This window comes from Narcine bancroftii, chromosome 2 (assembly GCF_036971445.1).
Source record: "Narcine bancroftii isolate sNarBan1 chromosome 2, sNarBan1.hap1, whole genome shotgun sequence".
In the NCBI taxonomy this organism is placed as follows: Eukaryota; Metazoa; Chordata; class Chondrichthyes; order Torpediniformes; family Narcinidae; genus Narcine; species Narcine bancroftii.
This window is the reverse complement of record NC_091470.1, coordinates 14,673,454-14,697,815: the sequence shown is the minus strand read 5'-3', so window position 1 is coordinate 14,697,815 and position 24,362 is coordinate 14,673,454. Positions and strand designations below refer to the sequence as shown.

The following is a 24,362-nucleotide window of genomic DNA, read 5'->3' as shown; positions in this document are numbered from 1 at the left end:
AGTATTCCAAAGGCGCTATTTGCCTTGGCGAGTCTGTTGTCTATCTCGTTGTCGATCCTTGCATCCCATGAAATGGTGCAGCCGAGATAGGTAAACTGGTTGACCGTTTTGAGTTTTGTGTGCCCGATGAGCTCCAACCTCCAGGTATAAAACAAACATAATTCAAAAATGTCCTCAAAGTGTTTTAAAGCTTCGTGGAATTGGATGAGCTCGCTTGGAGAGGAAATGAGATTATCAATCGGATGATTATCTTGTAGAAAATATGCAAGTGGTCTGAGAAATTCAACAGTAATTTAACAAGCTCCCAGAAGACGGGGCTTAAGGACATTACACAGTTGAGATTCTGCATTTATATTTATCCACACCCATTGAGGAAGAATCTTTTTGCTGACATCAAATGATAAACAGGGGATTGGGTTATCTGCCTGAATTTCCGAATCAAATAATGGTCTAATGGCCTATTCACTCGAGGGATTCCGATCAGGAGGGATAGTTAAACTGGACCACCCAGTGTCCCCACAGTTAATTGCCCTCCTGAGCCTGCTGTTGGTAAACACAGGACTGAGCAGGAACCTCCCTTACCACCCCCTCCCCCCCAAAAAAAATCATTCCTGCAGAAATTTGAATGATAAACAGAGACGTGGCGGGTCAGATGCATATGTGGTCAGTTTTACCCTGGAAGAACAATTCTGACTGTCTCACCCAGCCATTTTCAAAGGCGGCCCAGAGCACATTTGGGTGAAAGCCTTGATTTCACCTTGCGTAACAAATTTTTTATGTAGTTGGTGGAAGTATGGAAGAAACCTGAACTTAACCGCTTCACATAAACTTTGAGCAGAATCCTCGGGGGGGGGGGGGGGGGCTGTAGGCAAACTAAGCAGGTTGAATGCCTCTCAGAATTTTATACACTTCTATCGGGAATCCCCTCAGCTCAGATGCTCCAGAGGAAATGATCCATGTTTGTCTAAACCAATGGTTCACAACCTTTTTCTTCCCACTCACATCCCACTTTAAGTAATCCCTATGCCATTGGTGATTAGTAAAGGATTGCTTAAGGTGGGATGTGGATGGAAAGAAAAATGTTGAAAACCACAGTTTTAATTGTACCTAATAGACTCGTTATGTGCACGGTTTCACACCTCCAAAGGAAATGGGCCAAAGACAATTTTTCTAGAGCAAAATATTTCAGTAACAATGGGGTCTAGAGCAGTGATTCTACCCTTCCCTTCCCACCCACATCCCACCTTAAGCAATCCCTTACTCATCACAAAGCCCTGATGGCCTAGGGATTACTTAAAGTGGGATGTGAGTGGAAAAAAAATGGTTGAGAACCACTGGACCTCTCCCCTTAACTCTAATCCAGGCAACACCCTGGCGAATCCATTCTGTACTCTTTCCCAAGGCTCTGCATCTTTCCTGTACCACTAGGTTCAGGAACAGCCCCTCCACCATCAGACTCCTCAACAACCTCAATCAGGGCCTCATTCAAGGATACATAACCAACATTTTGAGCTTGAGTCCTTGATGAAAGCCTCACACCCAAAACATTGGTTATGTATTCTTATCTTTGCTGTGCCTCACAGTTCGGCGGGCAGCAACCTCCTTTGAAGAAGACCGCAGAGCCCACCTCACTGACAAAAGACAAAGGAGGAAAAACCCAACACCCAACCCCAACCAACCAATTTTCCCTTGCAACCACTGCAACCGTGCCTGCCTGTCCCACATCGGACTTGTCAGTCACCAATGAGCCTGCAGCACCCCTCCATAAATCTTGGTCCGCGAAGCCAAGCCAAAGAGAATAAAAGTGCACTGTTGAACAACTGAGTTTGTCCAGCGCTGTGTCTTCACTCACTTCAGGACTCTTACTTTTGCACTTTATTGATTTTTTTTCTCTCTATCTGTACAGTTTATTTACATGTCTTTATTTGTTTACATTTACTGTATCTTCTTGAGTACAGATTTTTCTTCGTCTGCAGGAAAAGGGAATCTCAGGGTTGTATGTGATGTCAGGAATATACTGACAATGAATCTAAACTTTGAATTTTGAACCTTGTCATGGGGTAACCAGAATTTCACACAATACTCCAAATGCGGCCTATTCAACGTTTTATCTAGGGGCAACAGGACCTCCTTACTCTTGTGCTTAGTGAGACAATCAGGCACGCTGTAGACCTTCTTTATCACTCTATCTACTTACGTGGCGAAGGAGGATCGATTCCTTCTACTGCTGGTGGGGTGGGGGTGTCGTTGGTGAGTGGAGGTTAGCCTCTCTTCCACAAACAATCTTGTCAAATCTATTGTCATCTGATTGTACAAATACAACCCAACAAAACAGTGTTCTCCTGTCCTCGGTGCAAAACACACAGATACCCAGCCAGCCCTACACACATCCTGCCTATGTATTGTTTGTCTGTATGTATGTGTTCTCTGAGGACTGGAGAACACTGTTTCGTCGGGTTGTATTTGTACAATCAGATGACAATAGACTTGACATACAGACAGACAATTCGTATGCCGGACAGGTATACATCGATACAAATAAATATTGTTTTGTGAATATGAGAGTCTTAGAGCGTTAGTGTGAGCAGTTCCTTTAGACATTCAGCGTTCTCACTACCTGTGGGGAAGAACCTGAGCTCTCACAGTGACAGACATCCGTGTTAAGGGAGATGAGGAAAAGCAGGTACATGAGATCGGTGCAGGGCAGCTGTGAAGTGGCAGGGCTCCCCTCAAAAGGCTGAATGGCCTTTTCTGTGCTCCCCCACCCCCCCCCCCCCCCCACACCTATCCCAACTCATTTTATCTCATTGCTGCTTCACTCATGGCAGGTTCTTGTGTAACAGCCAATCATTGGTTAGCGAGCAGCTAATCCCTCGTCTCCCCTCCAGCCTGAGTAATGTCATTGACCTTTCTCCACACACCCACACGTTCTGAATCTCCCGGCTGTAACTCTGCACCAGTTTGCTGAGTTGATCAGAGCTCAGAAGGTGGGGACTGCTACAAAGTACGAGGCAGATTTGCCTTTCACAGAGGAGCCAGAGGAGTCACGCTCTGACCATTCACAGCACATCCCACCATGCACCCCCACCCCAGCCCAGGAGCCCTCCTACTGATCACTCCTGAATGACCCAGGTGTCCCCCTTTTCCCTGATCTCCCCTTCTCTTTCTTTCTTTCTTTCCACACTCTGTTCTCTTCTTCTCTTCCTGTCTCCTTCCCTCTGCTTTTTTTCCCACCTCTCTCTCCCTCATTTCCTATCACTCTATCTCACCAACATTCTCTTCCCTTTTCCACTCTCTTTCTCTTTCTCCCTTTTCTCTCTAACCTCTCTACACAATTCTCTCAACTTTTCCACTCCTATCTCTCTTCACTCCCGCCACCTCTCTCTCACACCTTCTGCTTTCTGTCCACCCCAACCTCTCTCCCTCCCATCTCCCTCACTCTCCCAATCCCTCTCCCATCCCTCCCTCACATCTGAATGCATCTTTTTTCTGCCACCCTCTCCCATCTATCTCTCTGTTTCCCTGCCCTTCTTACTCTCCTCATCTCCCTCTCTCTTCTTCTATCTCCTTGTCCTTCTTTGTCTACCACCCCTCCTCCCCTCACTCCCTCCCTTGCAGGCATTTGGGAGTAGCTCAGAGAGGCTCCTCGGCAGCATGGACAAGTTGGGCTGAAGAGCCTTTTCCTGTTCCATATGATTCTCTTTCCCTTCCTCTCTCTCTCAGTCCTCTCTCTCTCTCTCAGTCCTCTCTCTCTCTGTCCTCTCTCAGCCCTTCCCTCTCTCGGCCCTTCCCTCTCTCGGCCCTTCCCTCTCTCGGCCCTTCCCTCTCTCGGCCCTTCCCTCTCTCGGCCCTTCCCTCTCTCGGACCTTCCCTCTCTCGGACCTTCCCTCTCTCGGCCCTTCCCTCTCTCGGCCCTTCCCTCTCTCGGCCCTTCCCTCTCTCGGCCCTTCCCTCTCTCGGCCCTTCCCTCTCTCGGCCCTTCCCTCTCTCGGCCCTTCCCTCTCTCGGCCCTTCCCTCTCTCGGCCCTTCCCTCTCTCGGCCCTTCCCTCTCTCGGCCCTTCCCTCTCTCGGCCCTTCCCTCTCTCGGCCCTTCCCTCTCTCGGCCCTTCCCTCTCTCGGCCCTTCCCTCTCTCGGCCCTTCCCTCTCTCGGCCCTTCCCTCTCTCGGCCCTTCCCTCTCTCGGCCCTTCCCTCTCTCGGCCCTTCCCTCTCTCGGCCCTTCCCTCTCTCGGCCCTTCCCTCTCTCGGCCCTTCCCTCTCTCGGCCCTTCCCTCTCTCGGCCCTTCCCTCTCTCGGCCCTTCCCTCTCTCGGCCCTTCCCTCTCTCGGCCCTTCCCTCTCTCGGCCCTTCCCTCTCTCGGCCCTTCCCTCTCTCGGCCCTTCCCTCTCTCGGCCCTTCCCTCTCTCGGCCCTTCCCTCTCTCGGCCCTTCCCTCTCTCGGCCCTTCCCTCTCTCGGCCCTTCCCTCTCTCGGCCCTTCCCTCTCTCGGCCCTTCCCTCTCTCGGCCCTTCCCTCTCTCGGCCCTTCCCTCTCTCGGCCCTTCCCTCTCTCGGCCCTTCCCTCTCTCGGCCCTTCCCTCTCTCGGCCCTTCCCTCTCTCGGCCCTTCCCTCTCTCGGCCCTTCCCTCTCTCGGCCCTTCCCTCTCTCGGCCCTTCCCTCTCTCGGCCCTTCCCTCTCTCGGCCCTTCCCTCTCTCGGCCCTTCCCTCTCTCGGCCCTTCCCTCTCTCGGCCCTTCCCTCTCTCGGCCCTTCCCTCTCTCGGCCCTTCCCTCTCTCGGCCCTTCCCTCTCTCGGCCCTTCTCTCTCTCTCTCTCTGCCCTTCTCTGTCAATCTCTGTCTCTCTCTCTTTCTGTCAAGCTCTCTCTCTCTCTTTATCTGACTCTCTACTTACTATCTCTCTCTCTTTTCCTCTCCCTCCCCCCCCCCGCCATGCTCACTAAATTCAAACAAACATGCAATGCCGCAAAGTGCTGGATAAACTCAGCAGGTTACGCAGCGTACTTATGGAGTAAAGGGTGACCAGCATTTCAGGCCAGGGCCCTTCGTCAAGGAATCATGAATAACAGGCAGGTGCCTGATTAAGAAGGTGGGGTGGGTGGGGTGTGAGGAGAGGGGGAGGAAGGGGCAGGGGGAGCAGCCAAGGTAAATAGGTGGATACAGGAGGGAGGGTGGAAGACATAACACGTGTAGAATGTAGAGGGTGGAAGACAAAGATGAATTGTGTGTGGCCCTCGACCCCAGTATCTGCAGACTTCCTCACTTAACTGCAAACAAGTTGATGGACCATCAGAAATCACAAATGGCTGAAGTTGTGAAACTGATTGGCTTTTATTAACTATAGACAACTGTCAACCTCATTGACTGATGAAAGGCAGAGTGAAATGGGGAGCCTGCAAGGGTCTGTGGGTAGGATTGGTCTCGGTAGATGTGTCCAGCAGCAGTGGTTTACCACACAAATGTGTTATTTTCAGTTATAAAACATCACCCGAAGTTGTGGCAGCATAGACCAGAAAAACACTTGTGAACGCTGCCTGGTAGCTCGCATGGAAGGTTTCAGATGGTTGAGACCCAAAACATTGATTACCCTTTACTTTCTCTGAATGCTGCATGACCTGCTGAGTTTTTCCAGCATGTTTGTGTATTGCAAGTTTGTGCTGGGCAAGGCCTCACAGTAGAAAGATGCATTTTGTTTAATGATCATCATCTGTAGAAATTAATGGGTCAAGCCAGGATGTGAGACTATAAATCAAGGTAGGTTAGGCTACTGACAAACCTCGTGAAGCAGCAAGACACTGGTGATGATGGCATCGGTGGAGGGAGCAATGGATAACCTTTCTGATGAAGGTCATTGCAGGGAAGTGTTAACTGTGTAAAAATACAGCGCAGGTCAAACTGTGTCCTTTATATATGCATGACCAACGTTTCAAGCCTGAGCCCTTCACCAAGGTATGAGCGAAGTGTCGGCAGGAGCCCAAACAGAATGGTTGTTTGAGAGTACCTGCCTTCAGCACCCACTCAACTAGTGCATTCCAGATTTCAATCATCCTCTGGATAAAATATTCTTCAGATTCCCTCTTCCTCCTGACTCTAAAAAGAAAGCATGGTGAAATTTTTGAGAGCTGTTCTTCTAAAACCCTCCCTCTCTTATCCACCTATCACCACCTCCCTGTGAGACCATGCTCCTCACCCTGCCTCCCCCACCTCCACCATTTTGTTTGGGCGCCAGCCGACTCTGCTCATACCTTGGTGAAGGGCTCAGGCTAGAAACGTTGGTGATGTATCTTTATCTTTGCTACATAAAGGACACTGTTTGACCAGTGGAGTTTTCCCACCTTCGTGTTTTTACTTCAGTCAGGGTGTCTGCAGACTTGTTTTACAAGTGTTCTCTGTGTTTGCGTCTCTCCCTGTAGCCTGCTGCTTGATCTGCTGAGTGTCTTCTGCGCTCTCTCTATTTTGTAACAGATCAGATGGACAACCTTAAAACACAGGTTCTGAGCAAAAGGATCAGCTCTTCTCTCTCTCTGCATCAGAGATCAGTCACTCATTATGAGAAGCAATATGGCCCGTGGAATTATAGAGCAAAGAACATTCCAGCACAGCCCACAATGCTGTGCCAACTCCACAACAATCTAACCCTTCCCTGCCTGTACCAGCCTCCACCACTTCCCTGGTCAGTGGATTCCACGTACATTCCACTTTCATTATATATAAAAAAAACTTCTGACGTCTCCCCTGAACTTTTCTCCACTCACCTTAAACAGTTTCCTCTGGTATTTGATACTGTGGCCTGGGGGAAAAGGCTGTCTATTCTATCCCTGCATCTCATAATCTCAAGAAGCTCTATTGAGGCACCTCTCATCCTTCACTCCAAAGAGAAAAGCCCGAGCTCAGTCAAAGTGGCTTCATCGAAAGGTGCTTTAATGAAACCTTCAGACGCTGGGGTCTAGTGCAGTGCACAAAAAATGCACTCAGCAGGTCACGCAGCATCCGAAGCAAGCAAACAGCAGTCAGCGTTTCCCACCTGAGTCCGTCATCAGGAACGTTGGCAATCCGGCTGAGTAAGAAGGTGGGGAGGGAGGGAGGAAGGGGAAGGAATGCAGGGCGGCACAGTTAGCGCTTCACTGTTAATGGCACCAGCGATTGGGACCGGGGTTCGAATTCCACGCTGTCTCTAAGGAGTTGTGCTCTTCTCGGGTTTTTCCCCGGGGGGGGGCTCTGGTTTTTCTCCCACCGTTCAAAAACGTACCAGGGTTTATAGGTTAATTGGGCAGCGTGGGCTGGTGCTGTATGGCTTTTAAAAAATGCTTAAGAAGTGGGAGAGTAGAAGCTGAGAATGGTCAAGGGTAGCTCTCTGACGGGAAAGGTGGGAAACTGGAGGAATGGAGACAGAGGGATGGGGCAGAGAGAGACTGGTGGGTGGGGGTTACAGGACTTTGAGAAGTTGATATTGACACTGTCTGGTTGGGGTTTGCAGAGATAGAATATGAAGTATTATTTCTCCATTTTTATGTTGTAGATTAATGATTTGGATGATGGAATGAGGCTAAATTTGAAGATAAAATGAAGGTAGGTAAAGGAGCAGGTGGTGTTGAAGAAACAGAGAGGACTTAGACAGATGAGGAGAGAAGTGGCAAATGATATAGAATGTTGGAAAGTTTCGTCGAAAAAAAATAAACGGGCAGACTATTTTTTTAAATGGGGAGATCATTGAAAATTCCAAGATGCAAAGGGTCCTGAAGTCCTCTGGCAAAGTGGCCTGAAGGTAAACTTGCAGATTGCGTCAATGTTGAAAAGGCAAATTCAATGCTGGTGTCCGTTTCAAGAGGAATCGAATATAAGAGCAGGGATGTGATGTTGAGGCTTTATACGGCACTTGGAGTATTGGGAGCAGATTTGGGGGTTCTCATTGAAGAAAGGATGTGCTGACATTAGAGAAGGTTCCAGGAATTAAATGGTTATCATACGAGGAGCGTTTGTCAGCTTTTGGCCTGTACTTGTTCTTGTTGGAATTTAGAAGAATGAGGGAGGGAATCACATCGAAACATTTTGAATGTTGAAAGATGTGGGGACAGAGTCGATGTAGAAAGGTTGTTTCCCATAGTGGGAGAGTCCAGGACAAGAAGACACAACTTCAGGATTGAAGACCGTCCACTTAGAACAGAGATGCGGAGGAATTTCTTCAGCCAAAGGGTGGTAAATCTCTGGAATTTGTTGCCACAGGTGGTTGTGGAGGCCAGATCATTGGGTGTATTTAAGACAGAGATTTATAGGTTCTTGATTAGCCAGGGTGTTAAAGGTTATGGGGAGAAGGCCGGGCAGTGGAGCTGAGTGAGAGAATGAATCAGCTCATAATTAAATAGCGGGGAGGACTCGATGGGCTGAATAGCCTATTTCTACTGCTATGTCTTATGGTCTTATAAGACTTGTCCTCCAATCCAGGCAACATCCTGGTAAAAACCCTTACATTGACTTCTGCATCAGGTCAATTCAGTCCCAGCCACTCCCTCGCCCTGTTCCCACAACCCTATTTTGCATTAGCTCCATTTTGAATGTTACAGTTAACTCTAGGTCTCACCACTGCATCAAAAGAATTTCCTCACTTCCCTTCATGCTGTGTCCCTTAGTGCTTGATCCTGTCTCCAATGGAAATAGTCTCTCTTCCTTTATATCCCTGGTAATTCGAGGCAACACGTGGGAGGACGATCAAGGTCTTGCTGAGTGCAGAGCATGGCCGACTGCTATTTATATTCTCGCCAGTGGTGGCTCCAAGCTAGATGTTGGTGCATCAAGTCCTACTTCAGGGCCCAGTACCCGTGATTGGGCGGCACAGTGGGCGTTGTGATCAGCACAACACCTTTACAGTGCCAGTAATCGACACCGGGGTTCGAATCCGCGCTGTCAGTAAGGAGTATTTGTGCATTCTCTCCATGTCTGAGTGGGTTTTCCCCTGGGGGCTCCGGTGTCCTCCCACTGTTCAAAGTGTACTGGGATCAGTTGGGTGCATGGGCTCGTGGGCCAGAAGGGCCCGTTGCAGTGCTGCATGTCTACATTTAAATTTAAAATAGAGGGACACTTCAGTGCAGTCCTCAGGGAAACCTGAAATTTCAGCGGTTCCTTCTTGGAAATAAGATTATGATGAAGACACCGGTGTTTGTCCATGAGATCTTCTGCTGGGAATATTATAAACGAGTGAGCATGGCAACATCTTGAGCAGAAAGATCAGTGGAATGCAGGGCACAGAATCAGCTTGTTTATATCCACTTGATTTACATCTACATTAATCCATTTTATCTCTTAGTTTCCATCATTAAAACAGCCAAAAACAGGAAATGCTACAAGGCAGGCAGCAGTCTACATGATCACCCTGAAACCCTCATTAGCTCCCTCCCACCACGGACGCTGCCCGACCTGATGACGATTTTTATTTTTACAATACAGCACAGTTGAAGACCCTTGAAATCCTCCCCGCCCAATCACACCCCATTCGCCTACTGACCCTGTATGCTTTTGGAGGAAGGAAACCAGAGCATCCGGAGAAAAGGTGATGGGGAGAACCCGCCAGCTCTTCAATCCTCCACGTTAAAAGTATTTCAGACACAGTTGGATAGATTATTGCATAGCCGGGGAATTCAGGGTTATGGGGAAAGGGCAGGTGGTGGAACCGAGTCCACCCACAGATCAGCTATGACCTTATTGAATGGCGGAACAAACTCAACGGGCCGGATGGCCGACTCCTGCACATTCTGTGAAAAGGGACATCTCCTCTGATTCTGTGTGCTCCGAGCTATTTCTAAACCAGCACAATGCTGATGTCTTTGACCACGTAAAAAAAAATTCCCTGTGAGAGCTCGTGAAGCTTTGGTGTGGCATAGGACATTACAGCACCGTACAGGCCCTTCAGCCCAAGATGTCGTGCGTACCCATAGATACCTACCAAAAATAAACTAAACCTTCTCTGTCTCATAACCCTCTTTTTTTTTTGCATCCATGTGCCTTTCTAAGAGTCTCTTGAATAACCCAATTGTTCCAGCCTTCACCACCACCCCGGGCAATGCATTCCAGGCACCCTCAACTTTCTGTGCAAAGAAAATGTATCCCTGATGTCTCCCCTCACCATGAACAGATGCCCTCTGGTGTTGGCCATTGCCATCAGTAAAAATGTGCCACCTTATCCATGCCTCTCAGAGATGAAATTTGTTGCTTTGCGGCAGCAGGATTGTGTATTATCAGTGGAAAGTGGCTATAAATTACAGTTCTGTAAATACAACATTTTAAAAATAAATAATTTGTGCAAAAAAAAAAGAGATAAAAGTGAGGTCGTGTCTGTAGGTTCATTGTCCATTCAGAAATATAATGGCAGAGGGAAAGAAACCATTTGTTTCTGTACCACTGTGTGTTCATCTGCAGGCTCCTGTACCACCTCCTTGATGGAGGAGGCGAGAAAAGGGCCTGGCCTGGGTGGAGAGAACCTGCTTTCTTGAGACACTGCTTCTTAAAGATGTCCTCGATGGGATTATTGCCCATGACGGTGCTAACCAAGTTTACAACCCTCTGTAGCCTTTCCCTGTGCCTTGGCACCTCTGTACCAGACAGTGATGTAACCGGTCGGACTGCTCTCCATGGAACACCTGGACAAATTTGCTTGAACCTTTGGTGATGCATTAAATCTCCCCAAACTCCTAATGAAGTGTAGCCACTGGCGAGCCTTCTTCATGATTGCATCAACTTGGAGGCCCCAGGATAGATCTCAAGAGATGGTGACACTCAAGAATTTGAAGTTCACTGCTGACCCCTCAATGAGGTCTGGTGTGTGTTCTCCTGGTTTTCCCTTCCTGAAGTCCACAACTGTTTCCTTAGTTTTGCTAAAAATGAGTGCAAGGGTGTTGTGACATCACTCAACAGGCTGATCTATCTCATGCCTGTACAATATATTGAAGACCCCTTCTCACTGTACCAGGTATAATGTGACAAATGAATAATGATGGAACCACACAGCACATAACCAGGACCCTTTTACCCATATCATCTTTGTACACCATGATACCCTTCTATGCTAATCCCATTTGCTAGCTTAATGCCTCTCCCACTCCCCCTCTCCCTCCTCCCATTCTCTCTCCCACTTTCTCCTCCTTTCCTATCCACGTACCTGTCCAAAGGCCTTTAAACGTAATAATAATATCTGCCTCCACTACATCCTGTGGCATCTGAATGTTGCCAGAATTAGGCAGTGTGAACCATAGGGAAAGGTTAGATAGGCTAGGTCCTTATTCCCAGGCTGAGGAGTTGATATGAGGGGCTGAGGGCGCCAACACTCAGGACACCAAAAAAAACTCCAGAGGCTTGTTAACTCAGCCTGCGACAGGCACCAACCAGACTTCACTCCATCGAAGACATCTACATGAGGTGGTGTCTTAAGAAAGCAGCTTCTATCCTCAAAGACCCCCACCACCCAGGCCCTGCTCTCTTCACTCTGCTGCCATCGGGGAAAAGGTACAGGAGACTAAAGACGAGCACTTAGTGGCACAAGGACGGCTTCTTCCCCGCTGCCATCAGATTCCTGAATAATCAATGAACCAAAGACACTTTCTTACCCTGACTTTCTGTGCACTTTTTTATTTATTTTTGTAAGGTGGTTTATAGAAAACTTTGGACTGTGATTGCTACTGCAAAACATTCAATTTCTTAATTTGTTCATGACAATAAATAAATTCTGATGCTATATCTATAAAGTCATGAGGAATCGGTGAAAATTATCACTGATAGTCTATTTCCCAAACCTCCAGGGAATAGGGTTGAGGGGATAGAGTTAAGAGGGACCTGATGGGTGCTTAGAGAGTGGTCCGTATCTGGAACAAGCTGCAGAGGAAGCTGGGGATATAACCAAAAATATGTAGAACATATTACAGGCCCTTCAGCTCACGAAACCTACCCAACAAACTAACCCTTCCCTACCTCACACCCATAACACTCTATTTCTCTTCTATCCATGTGCCTGTTTCAAGAGTTTTTTTTAAAAGCTCCTATTGTATCCTCCACAACCACCCTTGGCAATGCCATCCAGGCACCCACAACTCTCAATGTAAAAACAAATTACCCGTCATCTCCCCTAAGCGTTCCTCCCCCCACCTTGTTCTCTGGTGTTTGCTACCTGGGGAAATGCTTTTCATAATCTTGTGGACCTCTGTTAAGTTTCCTCTTGTCCTTCAACTCTCCGTAGAGAAAAACCCTCAGTCTATTAATCTTGCCTCTTAAGACATATTTTCCAATCCAAGCAACGTCCTGATAAGTCTTCTCTGCCCCCTCTCCATAGCTTCCACATCCTTCCTGTAATGTGGTTACCAGAACTGAACACAATATTCCAAGTAAGAGCCTCTGGGACAGATTTATGGGTAGGAAGGGCTTATGGGCCATATGCAGGCAAACAGGATTGGCCCAGAATGCCAACTGTTGGATCTAGTTCGCACTGAGAAAAGCAAATCAACTAAAGGCTGAAAATGCTGGGATACTCAACAGGTCAGTCAGCATCTGTGGAGAGAGAAAACTCAGAATGGAAAAATGAGAAAGAAACGATCTGCTGAAGGAAAAACTGCCGTCCTGTCGGGTCCAAACTATTCATCGAGTCTTGATGAAGAGTTCTGGCCCGGAATGTTGACCGTTCCTTCCGTCCCGCTGATGCTGCTCGGCCTGCTAAGTTCCTCCAGCAGAGTGTTCTTTTCCACCCCAGATTCTGGCATCTGCAGCCTCCTGTGTGCTCCAACCAGTATGTGGTTGGGTTTCATGAGGCAAAGGGGTGGGGTGTCTCCGGTGGGGAGGAGACCAAGGGTTGTCTGGTCTGTGCAGGAAAAGTCTGATCACGAGTTTGGAGCGAGGGGAGATGGGGGGGTGGGGAGCTCCAGCCCGATTGGTCACTGCCATCCAGTAGGCAGAACCATGGCTAAGATGAATGGTAATGACATTGCGTGCCAGCTCTTCATGAGAACTCATTACTGAGCTGAAAGCCTCTGCTCTGTGTACGGCTCCCAGCCATTGCAGTGCTGTATAATGGAGCAAACTACTTAATGCATGAAGCACCCGTTTAATCATCACGGAAGGAGTGCAGAGTGCCTTGCCCTCAGGTCTTGCATGTACCATGACGTCTGAGGCAATTTGCTACTGAAAACAAGGTCTAATCACTCCAAAGCAATCTTGTGAAGGAGCTGGTGAGCTTCAGCTCATTGAGCGCAATAAGTTATCTTCTAGCTTCCTCTGATCTAATCTCTGACTGATAAAATGTCATAAAGTCTTCCCGTGAAGTTTAAGTACTGGAGGTTGAAGTTCACCATGCTTGGTGGGGGGGGGGGGGGGGGGTGGGGAGTGGGAGATGATTCAGAGAGTCCCCACTTTGCTCCATCTGTCTATCATCCCTTCCCCACCTGGATCTACCTATCACCTCCCAGCCTCCATCTCCCCTCCCTGTCCCCACTCCGCTCCACACAGTCAACCCTACCTGTCCCCTCCCAGTCCTGCTGCAGGGTCCAACCCCGGATCGTCGACTCGCGGCTCCTTCCCCTACGGATGCTGCCTGACCTGCTGAGTCGCGCCACCCCTCTGACAGCGGTCTACCCCATTCCCCACACCGAGCTGTAACTGTCTCGTTTCCTCCCTCACGTCTTGTTCCAGGTTTCGGGATGACGACACCAGCCACAGCGGGCGGCAAGATCTTCCTGATCTTCTATGGCCTGTTGGGCTGCGCGGCCACCATCCTCTTCTTCAACCTCTTCCTGGAGCGGCTGATCACGCTGCTGGCCTATGTGCTCAAGACCTGCCATGAGAGGCAGCTGAGGCGGAGAGGGGTGAGGCCCCAGCTGGACTGCCAGGAGCCCGGGGCCAAGACACAGTCAGACAGTCTGGCTGGATGGAAGCCCTCCGTCTACCAAGTAATGCTGATCCTGGGCCTAGCCGCCCTCACCATCTCCTGCTGTGCGTCGGCAATGTACACCTCCATCGAGGGCTGGAGCTACATGGACTCCATCTACTTCTGCTTTGTAGCCTTTAGCACCATCGGTTTCGGTGACCTGGTCAGCAGCCAGAACATGAGGTATGACCACCAGGGATTCTACCGCTTTGCCAACTTCCTCTTCATCCTAATGGGGGTGTGCTGCATTTATTCTCTGTTCAACGTCATATCCATCGTCATCAAGCAGTTCCTCAACTGCACCTTGAGGTGGTTGGAGTGCCGATGTTGCTACCGGTGCCGGCAGAAGCTTCTTCCATCAGGTTGTAGTGCTGTGTTGCCTTGCACCCAGCGCACGGTCTCCGTCGAGGCAGACACTCTGCACGAGAGCGGGGTGGCAGACGGCAGGAGGCAGTCCGGTGAGATGATCTCCATCCGGGACTTCTTGGCTGCCAACAAGGTCTCACTGGCCATCATGCAGAAGCAGCTGCTGGAGACTTCGAGCGGGTACCCCAGGCCGGGCAGTCCACCCCGAGCCAACGGCTTCAGCGAGGGCGTCGGGGCACTTGGCGTCATGAACAATAGGCTGGCAGAGACCAGCGTGGACAGGTGAACCTGCCAAAGCGTTGACCCCTTTGGGACGGCTGAGTTTCCCCGACCACAGAAATCGTCATGGAAGAACTTTCTTGACCATCAAGTTTGATCTGTCACCCCTGACCTTGGAGCTGTGGCCCCGGGGTTAAAAGGACACGTGTCTTGAGACGCCGTACCCCTCTGTCCTATCTCTGTTGTGGTGGCACCCATTAATTGTGGCCTTGTGGGTATGAGGTGTCCTTTGTCACACTCCCTGTGCCAAACCTCAGATGGTTAGGAACCAGGCTACAGATCTGGTTCTGGGTAATAAAGGAGTATTCACAAGGTGTTGGACACTCTGCACTGCTTTATCCTTTTGTGATTCAGATACAGAGCCTCATTAATATTGAGATGAGCTGAGAGGTTATTGTCATATACTAAGTACAACGTACAGACGCCCCAACATTCCTACTTTTTATCATTCAGCTTGTGGACCTGTAGGCCCTGTTACCATGGTGTACGTCAAATCTTTTTTAAAAAAATTAAAATATTTACAAGGCGATGGAAGCCGATTCCAGACATTGAAACCCACAGCACCCATTGACACCATGTTTTGAAGGGTGGGAGGAAACCAGAGCACTCGGGGAAAACCCACCCAGATGCAGAGAGAACGTGCAGACAGCAGCAGATTCGAACCTGGGTCACCAGTGCTGTAATAGCGTTGCGCTAACCCAGTGGTTTTCAACCCTTTTCTTTCCACTCACATCCCACTTTAAGTAATCCCTAGGCCATCGGTGGTCTTTGATTAGTAAGGGATTGCTAATCGTCCCTAATTGACTCGTTATGTGCACAGTTTCATTACTCCGAAGGAAATGGACCAATGACAATGTTTCCCAAGCAAAATATTTCAGTAACAATTAGGTCTAGAGCAGTGATTCTTAACCTTCCCTTCCCACTCACATCCCATCTTAAGCAATCCCTTACTAATCACAGAGGCACCGATGGCCTAGGGATTACTTAAAGTGGGATGTGAGTGGGAAGGAAAAGGTTGAGAACCACTGGGTTAACCGGACTGCCCGTAAAGATTCACCAACAACAATCGTGTAAATTAAATGATCACAACAGAAGAAGATAATAAATGCTGACAGGGGAGGTTTGGTGGGATATCAGCCAATCGCAGGTAGGTGGGACGTGTGTGGTTGGGACACGGTGGGCAAGTTGGGCTGAAGGGCCTGCATCCATGCTGTATTAAAGGGTGGATAAATATTCACTCCTGCAGATAGTGCATGAAAAATAAACGAGTTTCAGTAGCTCAAGACACCGACCATTCGTTTTCTCCCCATTGGCACTGTGTGACCTGCTGAATTCCTCTAGCAATTACACTTGGCTTTAGGTTCTCCATCTGGCTCCTCCTGCTGTGCTTACGTATTGGTTGACGTGCCTGGATAGCACACAAAACAAGATTTTTTCACATTAATTTGGTACACATGGGAATAAATAACAATTCAATTCATTCCCCATTCCTGCCTCTCCATGGTAACCATTCCTCTTGCTTATCAAGGACCAGGTTGTCTTCCCAACTTTTACAGTCCTGTCCGGATGCATGGGACTGGAACGGCTCTGCCCAAGACCACGAGAAACCACAGAGAGTTGTAAACGCAGCTCAAGTCATCCCCTCTCCTCCGTTAACCCGGTCTACACCTCCTGCTGCCTCGTGAAGGCAACCAACAGAACAAAGGACTCGTCCCACTCCTGATCACACTCTCTTCTCCTACTGCACCCCCCCCCCCCCCACCCACTTCCCAAGAAGATATAGAAGTTTGAACACATAAACCTCAGGGTTCAAGGTGGGTTTCACAAGATAAAGGAGCACGTTAACTCATTGGCCCTTCGAGTCTGTTCTGCCATTCTAATCAGGAGCTGATCCATCCTCCCACTCAGCCCCACTTTCTCCCCGTATCCCTTTATTCCCTGAATAATCAAATACTTGCCTTAAATACACCCAACGACTTCACTTCCACAGCTGTCTACAGCTACAAGCTCCACAGACTCATGACCCTCTGGCTGAAGAAATTGTTCTGCATGTCCGTTTTAAATTGACACCCTTTTATCCTGAAGTTGTGCCCTCTTGTCCTAGACTCCCCGAGAATGGGAAACATCCTTGCCTCATCTACTCTGTCCAGGGTTTTCAGCATTCGAAATGCCTCCACGATATTCCCCCTCAGCCTTCTGCACTCCAATGAGTAAAGTCCAAGAATCGACAATCGTTTTACATTTGGTATCATTCTAGTAAATATTCTCTGAACCCTCTCCAATGCCAGCAGGTCCTTTCTTAAATAAGGTGCCCAAAATTGTACCCTGCACTCTAAGTGAGGTCTCACCAGTGCTTTATAGTCTCGACATTACATCCCTTGAATGGCCCGACCACTTGCAGAAGGTGATATTTTGCACCGTTTAACTGTACAAAATCAGACTTTAGTGCCATGAGCAAGTCTCAAAATTTGTTGCCTTTGTGGCAACATTACAGGTGCAAAATTGCTATTACCTCCATGACTCTGTGTTAGCCAATACCCCAAGGAACGGAAGTCAAGTTTATTGTCATCCAATTGTACAAGTACATCCCGATGAAACAGCGTTCTCCGGTCCTCTGTGCAAAACACGCAGACACACAACCAGACATAACACAGATACAGACAATACATATGTAGGACAAGTATTTATCTATACAAATAAATATTGTTTCGTTAATATGGGAGTCTCGGATGGTTAATGTGAACAGTTCCTTTGGTCATTCAGCATTTTCACTGCCCGTGGGAAGAAGCTGTTCCTCAGCCTGGTGGGGCTGGCTCTGATCCTCCTGGATCTCTTCCGCCGATGGGAGCAGCTGAAAGGTGCTGTGTGCGGAGGTGGAAGGGGATCCTCAGTGATTTTTCACACCCTCTTCGGACAACGATTCTGGTAGATCATGTCGATGGGAGGGGAGGGAGACTCCAGTGATCCTCTCCTCCACTCTCGAAGGGAAATAAAATCAACATTCCTCACAGGTCTGTAAAACCATTAGCAGGCCTGGTAAAGTGAATGGTGACAGTCTTTATCCCAGGGTAGGGGAATCTAAAACTACAGGGCGTGGATTTAAGCTGAGGGGAAAAATTTGTAAAGGATTAGTATTGTGTGCAGATTTAGTCACCTCTCTTCAGGAGAGATATCAATGATTGCAGAGAAAATTTACAAGTCGAGGATCTGCGTCACAGGGAAAGGTTAAATAGGACTTTATTCGTTGAAGTGTAAAGGACTGAGGGGAGATTTGATCGAGGTGTACAAATTTATGAGGGGCTTTTCCCACCAAGTTAGGTGAGGTGAGAACTAGAGGATATGAGTTAAGGATGAAATGGGAAATGTTTAAGGGGAACGTCTTCACCGAGATGGTGGTGAGAATATGGATCGAGATGGTGGATATGGGTTCGATTCAACAGTTAGGAGAAATTTGGATAGGTACATGAATGGGAGGAGGGTGGAAGGATATGGTCCAGGTGCAGGTCAGTGGTATAGGTGGAATAAATATTTTAGCATTGACTAGATGGGATGAAGGGCCTGCTTCTGTGTTGTAGGTACATTTTTTTGCACAGAGGATGGGTGGGTAGGTGGAACAAGCTGCTCAAGAAAGCGATTAGAGGCAGGTACACGGATCAGAATGATTTAGAAGGGACATGGGGCCACAGGTAAATGGAACTTGTTCAAGTGGGCGACGGCCTTCATGGATGAGTTGAGCCAAAGGGCCAACTAAAAACCCCCATGACTCCGTATAAGCCAATACCCCAAGGAATGAAAGTCAAGTTTATTGTCAACCTGGCAAAACAATTTTCGCTCATCCTCGGTGGAAAGCACGTAGACACCCAACCAGACAAAACATACAATACATATGCAGGACAAGTATTTAATCTAGGCAAATAAAAATTGTTCAATGCATGTGAGGGTCTCAGGTGGTTAGTGTGAGTAGTTCCTTTGGTGAATGCTCCTTCTCAGCCTCTACCCACCTCCCCCCACCCCCAATCTTTGATGTCAGGTGAGAGTTGACAAATCACCACCTTCCTCAAAGGGTTGTCTCTGGCATTCTTCTGAACCAAGGAGGCAGGAGATCCACAAAGCGAATTAACGATGCTCTGTGCAGTCAGCCAGCAAGCACCAAGCTCCACACCACATCCATCACAAGGCTTTGCTGGCATTTAATTAACATGGTCTTGCCCTTACATCACTACCAGAGCATGATCTTTGAAGGAGATAAAGATAAAATGAGCCTGATAAACATTCTGCTTATTTAACTGCTTCCATGGAAACAGGTTAATTAGAAGGTTTTTTAATAAACATTGACGAGGAATGTTTCCCAGGGACTCTGGAAAAATAATCACCTTTTAAATGGCAACTTTAAGTAAGTAATTTTTAAACTTGACGTGTCCTTTCTGCCAATTGCAGAGACTAGACTGAGGTAAATTGATTATTTACAAGCGATGATCTCTTAAAAAATTTTCTCCTTCTCTTCCAATTCACCGTTTCATGTGTCTCTACATTTGTGCCACGTTGCCCAGTTCCCTGAGGATTCACTTAATGAACGCAAAAAATTTATTTCACCATTTCTGAGACTTTGGACTCCAGTCCTGTATATTTGCAGAGATTTGGATTTCAATGTCTGGCCTCAGAGATTCATGGAGTTTTACAGCACTGACAGTGTTACCCTACACTGATCGTATCACCCTACACTGACCATACTACCTGGCATTGACCATACCACCCTGCAGTGACCATGTCCCCCTACACTGACCGTGTCACCCCACCCTGACCGTGTCACCCTAAACTGACCGTATCACCCCACCCTGACCGTGTCACCCTAAACTGACCGTGTCACCCCACCCTGACCGTGTCACCCTACACTGACCGTGTCACCCCACCCTGACCGTGTCACCCCACCCTGACCGTGTCACCCTACACTGACCGTGTCACCCCACCCTGACCGTGTCACCCTACACTGACCGTGTCACCCCACCCTGACCGTGTCACCCCACCCTGACCGTGTCACCCCACCCTGACCGTGTCACCCTACACTGACCGTGTCACCCTACACTGACCGTGTCACCCCACCCTGACCGTGTCACCCTACACTGACCGTGTCACCCTACACTGATCGTATCACCCTACACTGACCATACTACCTGGCATTGACCATACCACCCTGCAGTGACCATGTCCCCCTACACTGACCGTGTCACCCCACCCTGACCATGTCACCCTACACTGACCGTGTCACCCCACCCTGACCGTGTCACCCTAAACTGACCGTGTCACCCCACCCTGACCGTGTCACCCTACCCTGACCGTGTCACCCCACCCTGACCGTGTCACCCCACCCTGACCGTGTCACCCTACACTGACCGTGTCACCCTACACTGACCGTGTCACCCCACCCTGACCGTGTCACCCTACACTGACCGTGTCACCCCACCCTGACCGTGTCACCCCACCCTGACCGTGCCAGCTCCTACATTAACTGAACCACCCTATGCTGACTGTGTGTCCTGCACTGACCTTGCTGCTCTGCTTCTACAGTTTGTTCCAGTACCAACTGTGTGGTGAAAGTTCAGGTGCTTTGTAAATCTTTCCCCTCTCATGTTAAACCTCCATCCTCTCATTTTAGATTCCCTTATTATTGGGACAAATATTGTCACCATTCATGTGATCTTTGCCCCTCCCGATATTGTATACTCCATGAGGTTCTCCCTCAGAATCCTTAGTCTCAGCCTAACCAGCCTCTCCTTCTAACTCAAGCTTTCTTCTCCTCGTAACTTCCTTATGAATGAATAGCTCTATCTTAATCACATCCTTCCAATGGCGTGGAGACCAGAACAGGACACAGTACCCCAAGTGCTGTATCACCAATGTCTCATACTGCTGCAACATGTCCATAAGACTATATTGGAGCAGAAATAGGCCATTCATCCCATCGAGTCCGCTCTGCCATTCCATCATGAGCTGATCCATTCTCCTACTCATCCCTGCTCCCTGACCTTCTCTCCATAACCCTGAATACCCTGATCATTGGGGGGGAGTCACGTGATAGAGTAGTGGCCAGACAGTGAACTCCAGCCCTCTCCAGAAAAGTCAGAAAAAACAAAGGAAAACACAAAGGCACAGAAATAAAAGTTAAAGAAAAGTGAGTATAAAGGTGGAAAGAAGATGGCGACAAAAAAAGAAAAATCGAAATCAACGGTAAGAAGAGAGGAAGAGAAGACAACGGAGGAAGAAGGAGAAGGCCTTACCTGTTCGAAGAGGCCCACGGTGGAGAGAGAAACCCGCTCCCTCAGGTCGGTAGAAATTGGACTACAAAAATGGCTCGCTGAGCCGAGTAAAAGTGCGCAACCGCGCATGAAAAAAAACACACCGACGGGAGGGGGGACCAGCTGGGGAGTCGATCTCCACAGCCGGCAACGACAGCTGCGGAACACCTGCAGCAAGAAGAGACCACAGAAGACAATGAAAACAAGAAAGAAGAGAAGGAAAGGGCACCAAAGAAACAACAGATGGTCAACCCAGAGGAAGAAGAGGAAGAGGAAGAATACAGTGAAATAGAAGAAGAAAAGAAAGGCAAGATAAAGAAGGTACTTTCTCTTATTAAAGGATACATGGAGTCATTTAAAGAATGGCAAACACAGGAATTTAATGATTTAAGAAGAAGAATAAACAACACAGAAGAGAAAGTGAATAAAATAGATATGTCCTTAACAGAAATGGGAAAGAAAATGGACAAGATGGAAGAGCGGGCAGTAGCAGTAGAAATGGAGGTAGAGGACTTAAAAAAGAAATTGGAGGAATCTAATAAAAAAGCTATAGAGACACAAGAACTGTTACCTCAGAAAATAGATATAATGGAAAACTATAACAGAAGAAATAACATAAAGATAGTGGGCCTTAAGGAAGATGAAGAAGGCAAGAATATGAGAGAGTTTATAAAAGATTGGATCCCTAGGATCCTAGGATGTCCAGAACTACAGCAAGAAATGGAAATAGAAAGGGCACATAGAGCATTGGCTTTTAAACCACAACCACAACAAAAACCAAGATCTATTTTAGTAAAATTCCTAAGATATACCACAAGAGAAAAGGTACTGGAGAAGACAATGGAAAAAGTAAGAGAGGGCAACAAGCCACTGGAGTACAAAGGGCAAAAAATCTTCATTTATCCAGATATAAGTTTTGAACTCCTAAAGAAGAGAAAAGAGTTCAATACAGCAAAGGCGATTTTATGGAAGAAAGGGTATAAATTTATACTAAAGCATCCAGCGGTATTGAAAATATTTATTCCAGGACAACAAAACAGACTATTCTCGGATCCAGAAGAAGCACAAAAATTTGCAGAACAATTACAAAATAGACTGAGGGATGAAGACGTGTAATGAGAGTAAAAATGACCACGATTGATATGTATGTGGGTAAAGAAGTATAAGTGTGTATATGTATAATGTGCATACGTGAATGTATCTGTATTTAGAGGAAAATATAGATAGTATAGACAAGAATTAATAAGGGAAGGAAATGGAATAGAGGGAATAAGGAGGGAACTAAAAGAGTGACCTTTGTTACATATGAAAAGTGAAATCTTTTCTGGGGGGGGCTGGGTGGGGGGGAGTTGCGGTCACTGCAAAATCAGCTGACGCTTGCGAGTGAATTCGCAAACCCAAATGGAGAGGGGAGATGTGGTTGTCCGACAAGGGATAAAGGACAACTCAGGAGGGGAAGGGGAGATTGGGGCTAAAGAAGTTTTAAATAGGAGAATAAGGAAAATGTTTGATGTTTTAGGAATGTTGTCTTATAAAGGGTTTAAAATAAGAAAACAAATGGAGAAGGAGGAAAGGTAATGATGGAAAAACGGAAAGGGAAGATAAACAAAGTATAAAATGGCTACGTTGAACTATATGACTTTAAATATTAATGGAATACATAACCAAATTAAAAGGAAGAAACTGCTAAATTTACTGAAAAAAGAAAAAAATTGATATAGCATTTGTGCAAGAAACACACTTAACTGAATTGGAGCACAAGAAATTAAAGAGAGATTGGGTAGGACATGTAACAGCAGCATCGTATAATTCAAAAGCAAGAGGGGTGGCTATATTAATTAGTAAAAATGTGCCATTTAAAATAGAAGAGGAAATAATAGATCCAGCAGGGAGATATGTAATGATAAAATGTCAGATATATTCGGAGTTTTGGAATCTACTCAATGTATATTCACCTAACGAAGAAGATCAAAAGCTTATGCAAGATATCTTTTTGAAGGTAGCTAATACGCAAGGGAACATATTAATAGGAGGGGATTTCAACCTGAATTTGGATTCAAATATGGATAAAACTGGGAAAAAAATTAACAGAAAGAACAAAGTAACCAAATTTATAATTAAATCAATGGAAGAAATGCAACTTTTGGATATATGGAGGAAACAACACCCAAAAGAAAAGGAATATTCATATTACTCGGCTAGACATAAAACATACTCAAGAATAGACCTATTTTTGTTATCAGCTCGTATGCAAGATAGAGTAAGAAAAACAGAATATAAAGCTAGAATACTATCGGACAATTCACTCTTAATATTGACAGTAAAGCTAGAGGACATCCCTCCAAGAATGTATAGATGGAGATTAAACCCCATGTTACTTAAAAGGCAGGATTTTAGAGAATTTATTGAAAAACCAATAAAAATGTATTTTGAAATAATTACGGAATCAGTGGAAGATATGTTTATACTATGGGATGTAATGAAAGCATTCATTAGAGGGCAAATAATAAGTTATGTAACCAAGACGAAGAAGGACTATATTCAGGAAACAGAGCAGTTGGAAAGGGAAATAGTAAATATAGAAAAAAATTTAGCAATGAAGGAAGATATAACTAAAAGAAGAGAATTGGCGGATAAAAAAAAAATATGAAACACTACAAACATATAAGGTGGAGAAGAATATAATGAAGACAAAACAGAAATATTATGAACTGGGTGAAAAAACGCACAAAATTCTAGCGTGGCAGCTTAAGACAGAACAAGCTAAGAAAATGGTATTGGCATCAAGGAAAAAAGACCAACAAATTACATATAATCCAACGGAGATCAAGGAAAACTTTAGAGAATTCTATGAATAATTATACCAAACTGAAAACAAAGGGAAAGAAGGGAAAATAGATGAATTTCTGACTAAAATTAAACTACCAAAACTACAAATAGAGGTACAAAATAAATTAACAGAACCATTTGGAACAGTAGAAATACAAGAGATAAAAAAATTACCAAATAATAAGACACCAGGAAAGGATGGATTCCCAATAGAATTCTACAAAACATTTAAAGACTTATTAATTCCGCCCCTCCTGGATGTAATCAACCAGATTGATGAAACACAAAGCTTACCAGATTCATGTAAAACAGCAATAATTACAGTAATACTAAAGCAAGGGAAAGATCCACTCTCACCAGCGTCATATAGACCAATATCTTTACTAAACACAGATTATAAGATAATAGCTAAACTATTAGCAAACAGATTAGCAGAGCATGTACCGAAAATGGTAAATTTAGACCAAACTGGATTTATCAAAAAAAGACGCACAACAGACAATATTTGTAAATTTATTAACTTAATTCATGCAGTAGAAGGAAATAAAGCCCCTACAGTAGCAGTTGCTTTAGACGCAGAGAAGGCCTTTGACAGAGTAGAATGGAATTATTTGTTCAAAGTATTGCAAAAATTCAGTTTACCGGAGAAGTATATTAATTGGATTAAAGCATTATATAAGGGACCGTTAGCGAAAGTGACAGT

The 24,362-nt window shown here is 46.5% G+C and overlaps 1 protein-coding gene across 1 annotated transcript in view; it reads left to right on the top strand.

The window, feature by feature from the left end:
* kcnk13a (potassium channel, subfamily K, member 13a) overlaps positions 1 to 14,863 on the top strand; it is a 33,491-nt gene extending 18,628 nt beyond the window's left edge. Inside the window, exon 2 of the mRNA XM_069915226.1 lies at positions 13,658 to 14,863. Coding sequence (XP_069771327.1) covers positions 13,658 to 14,544 — 887 coding nt within the window. The 3' untranslated portion in view covers positions 14,545 to 14,863. The remainder of the gene's footprint in view (positions 1 to 13,657) is intronic.
* Positions 14,864 to 24,362: the final 9,499 nt, after the last annotated feature.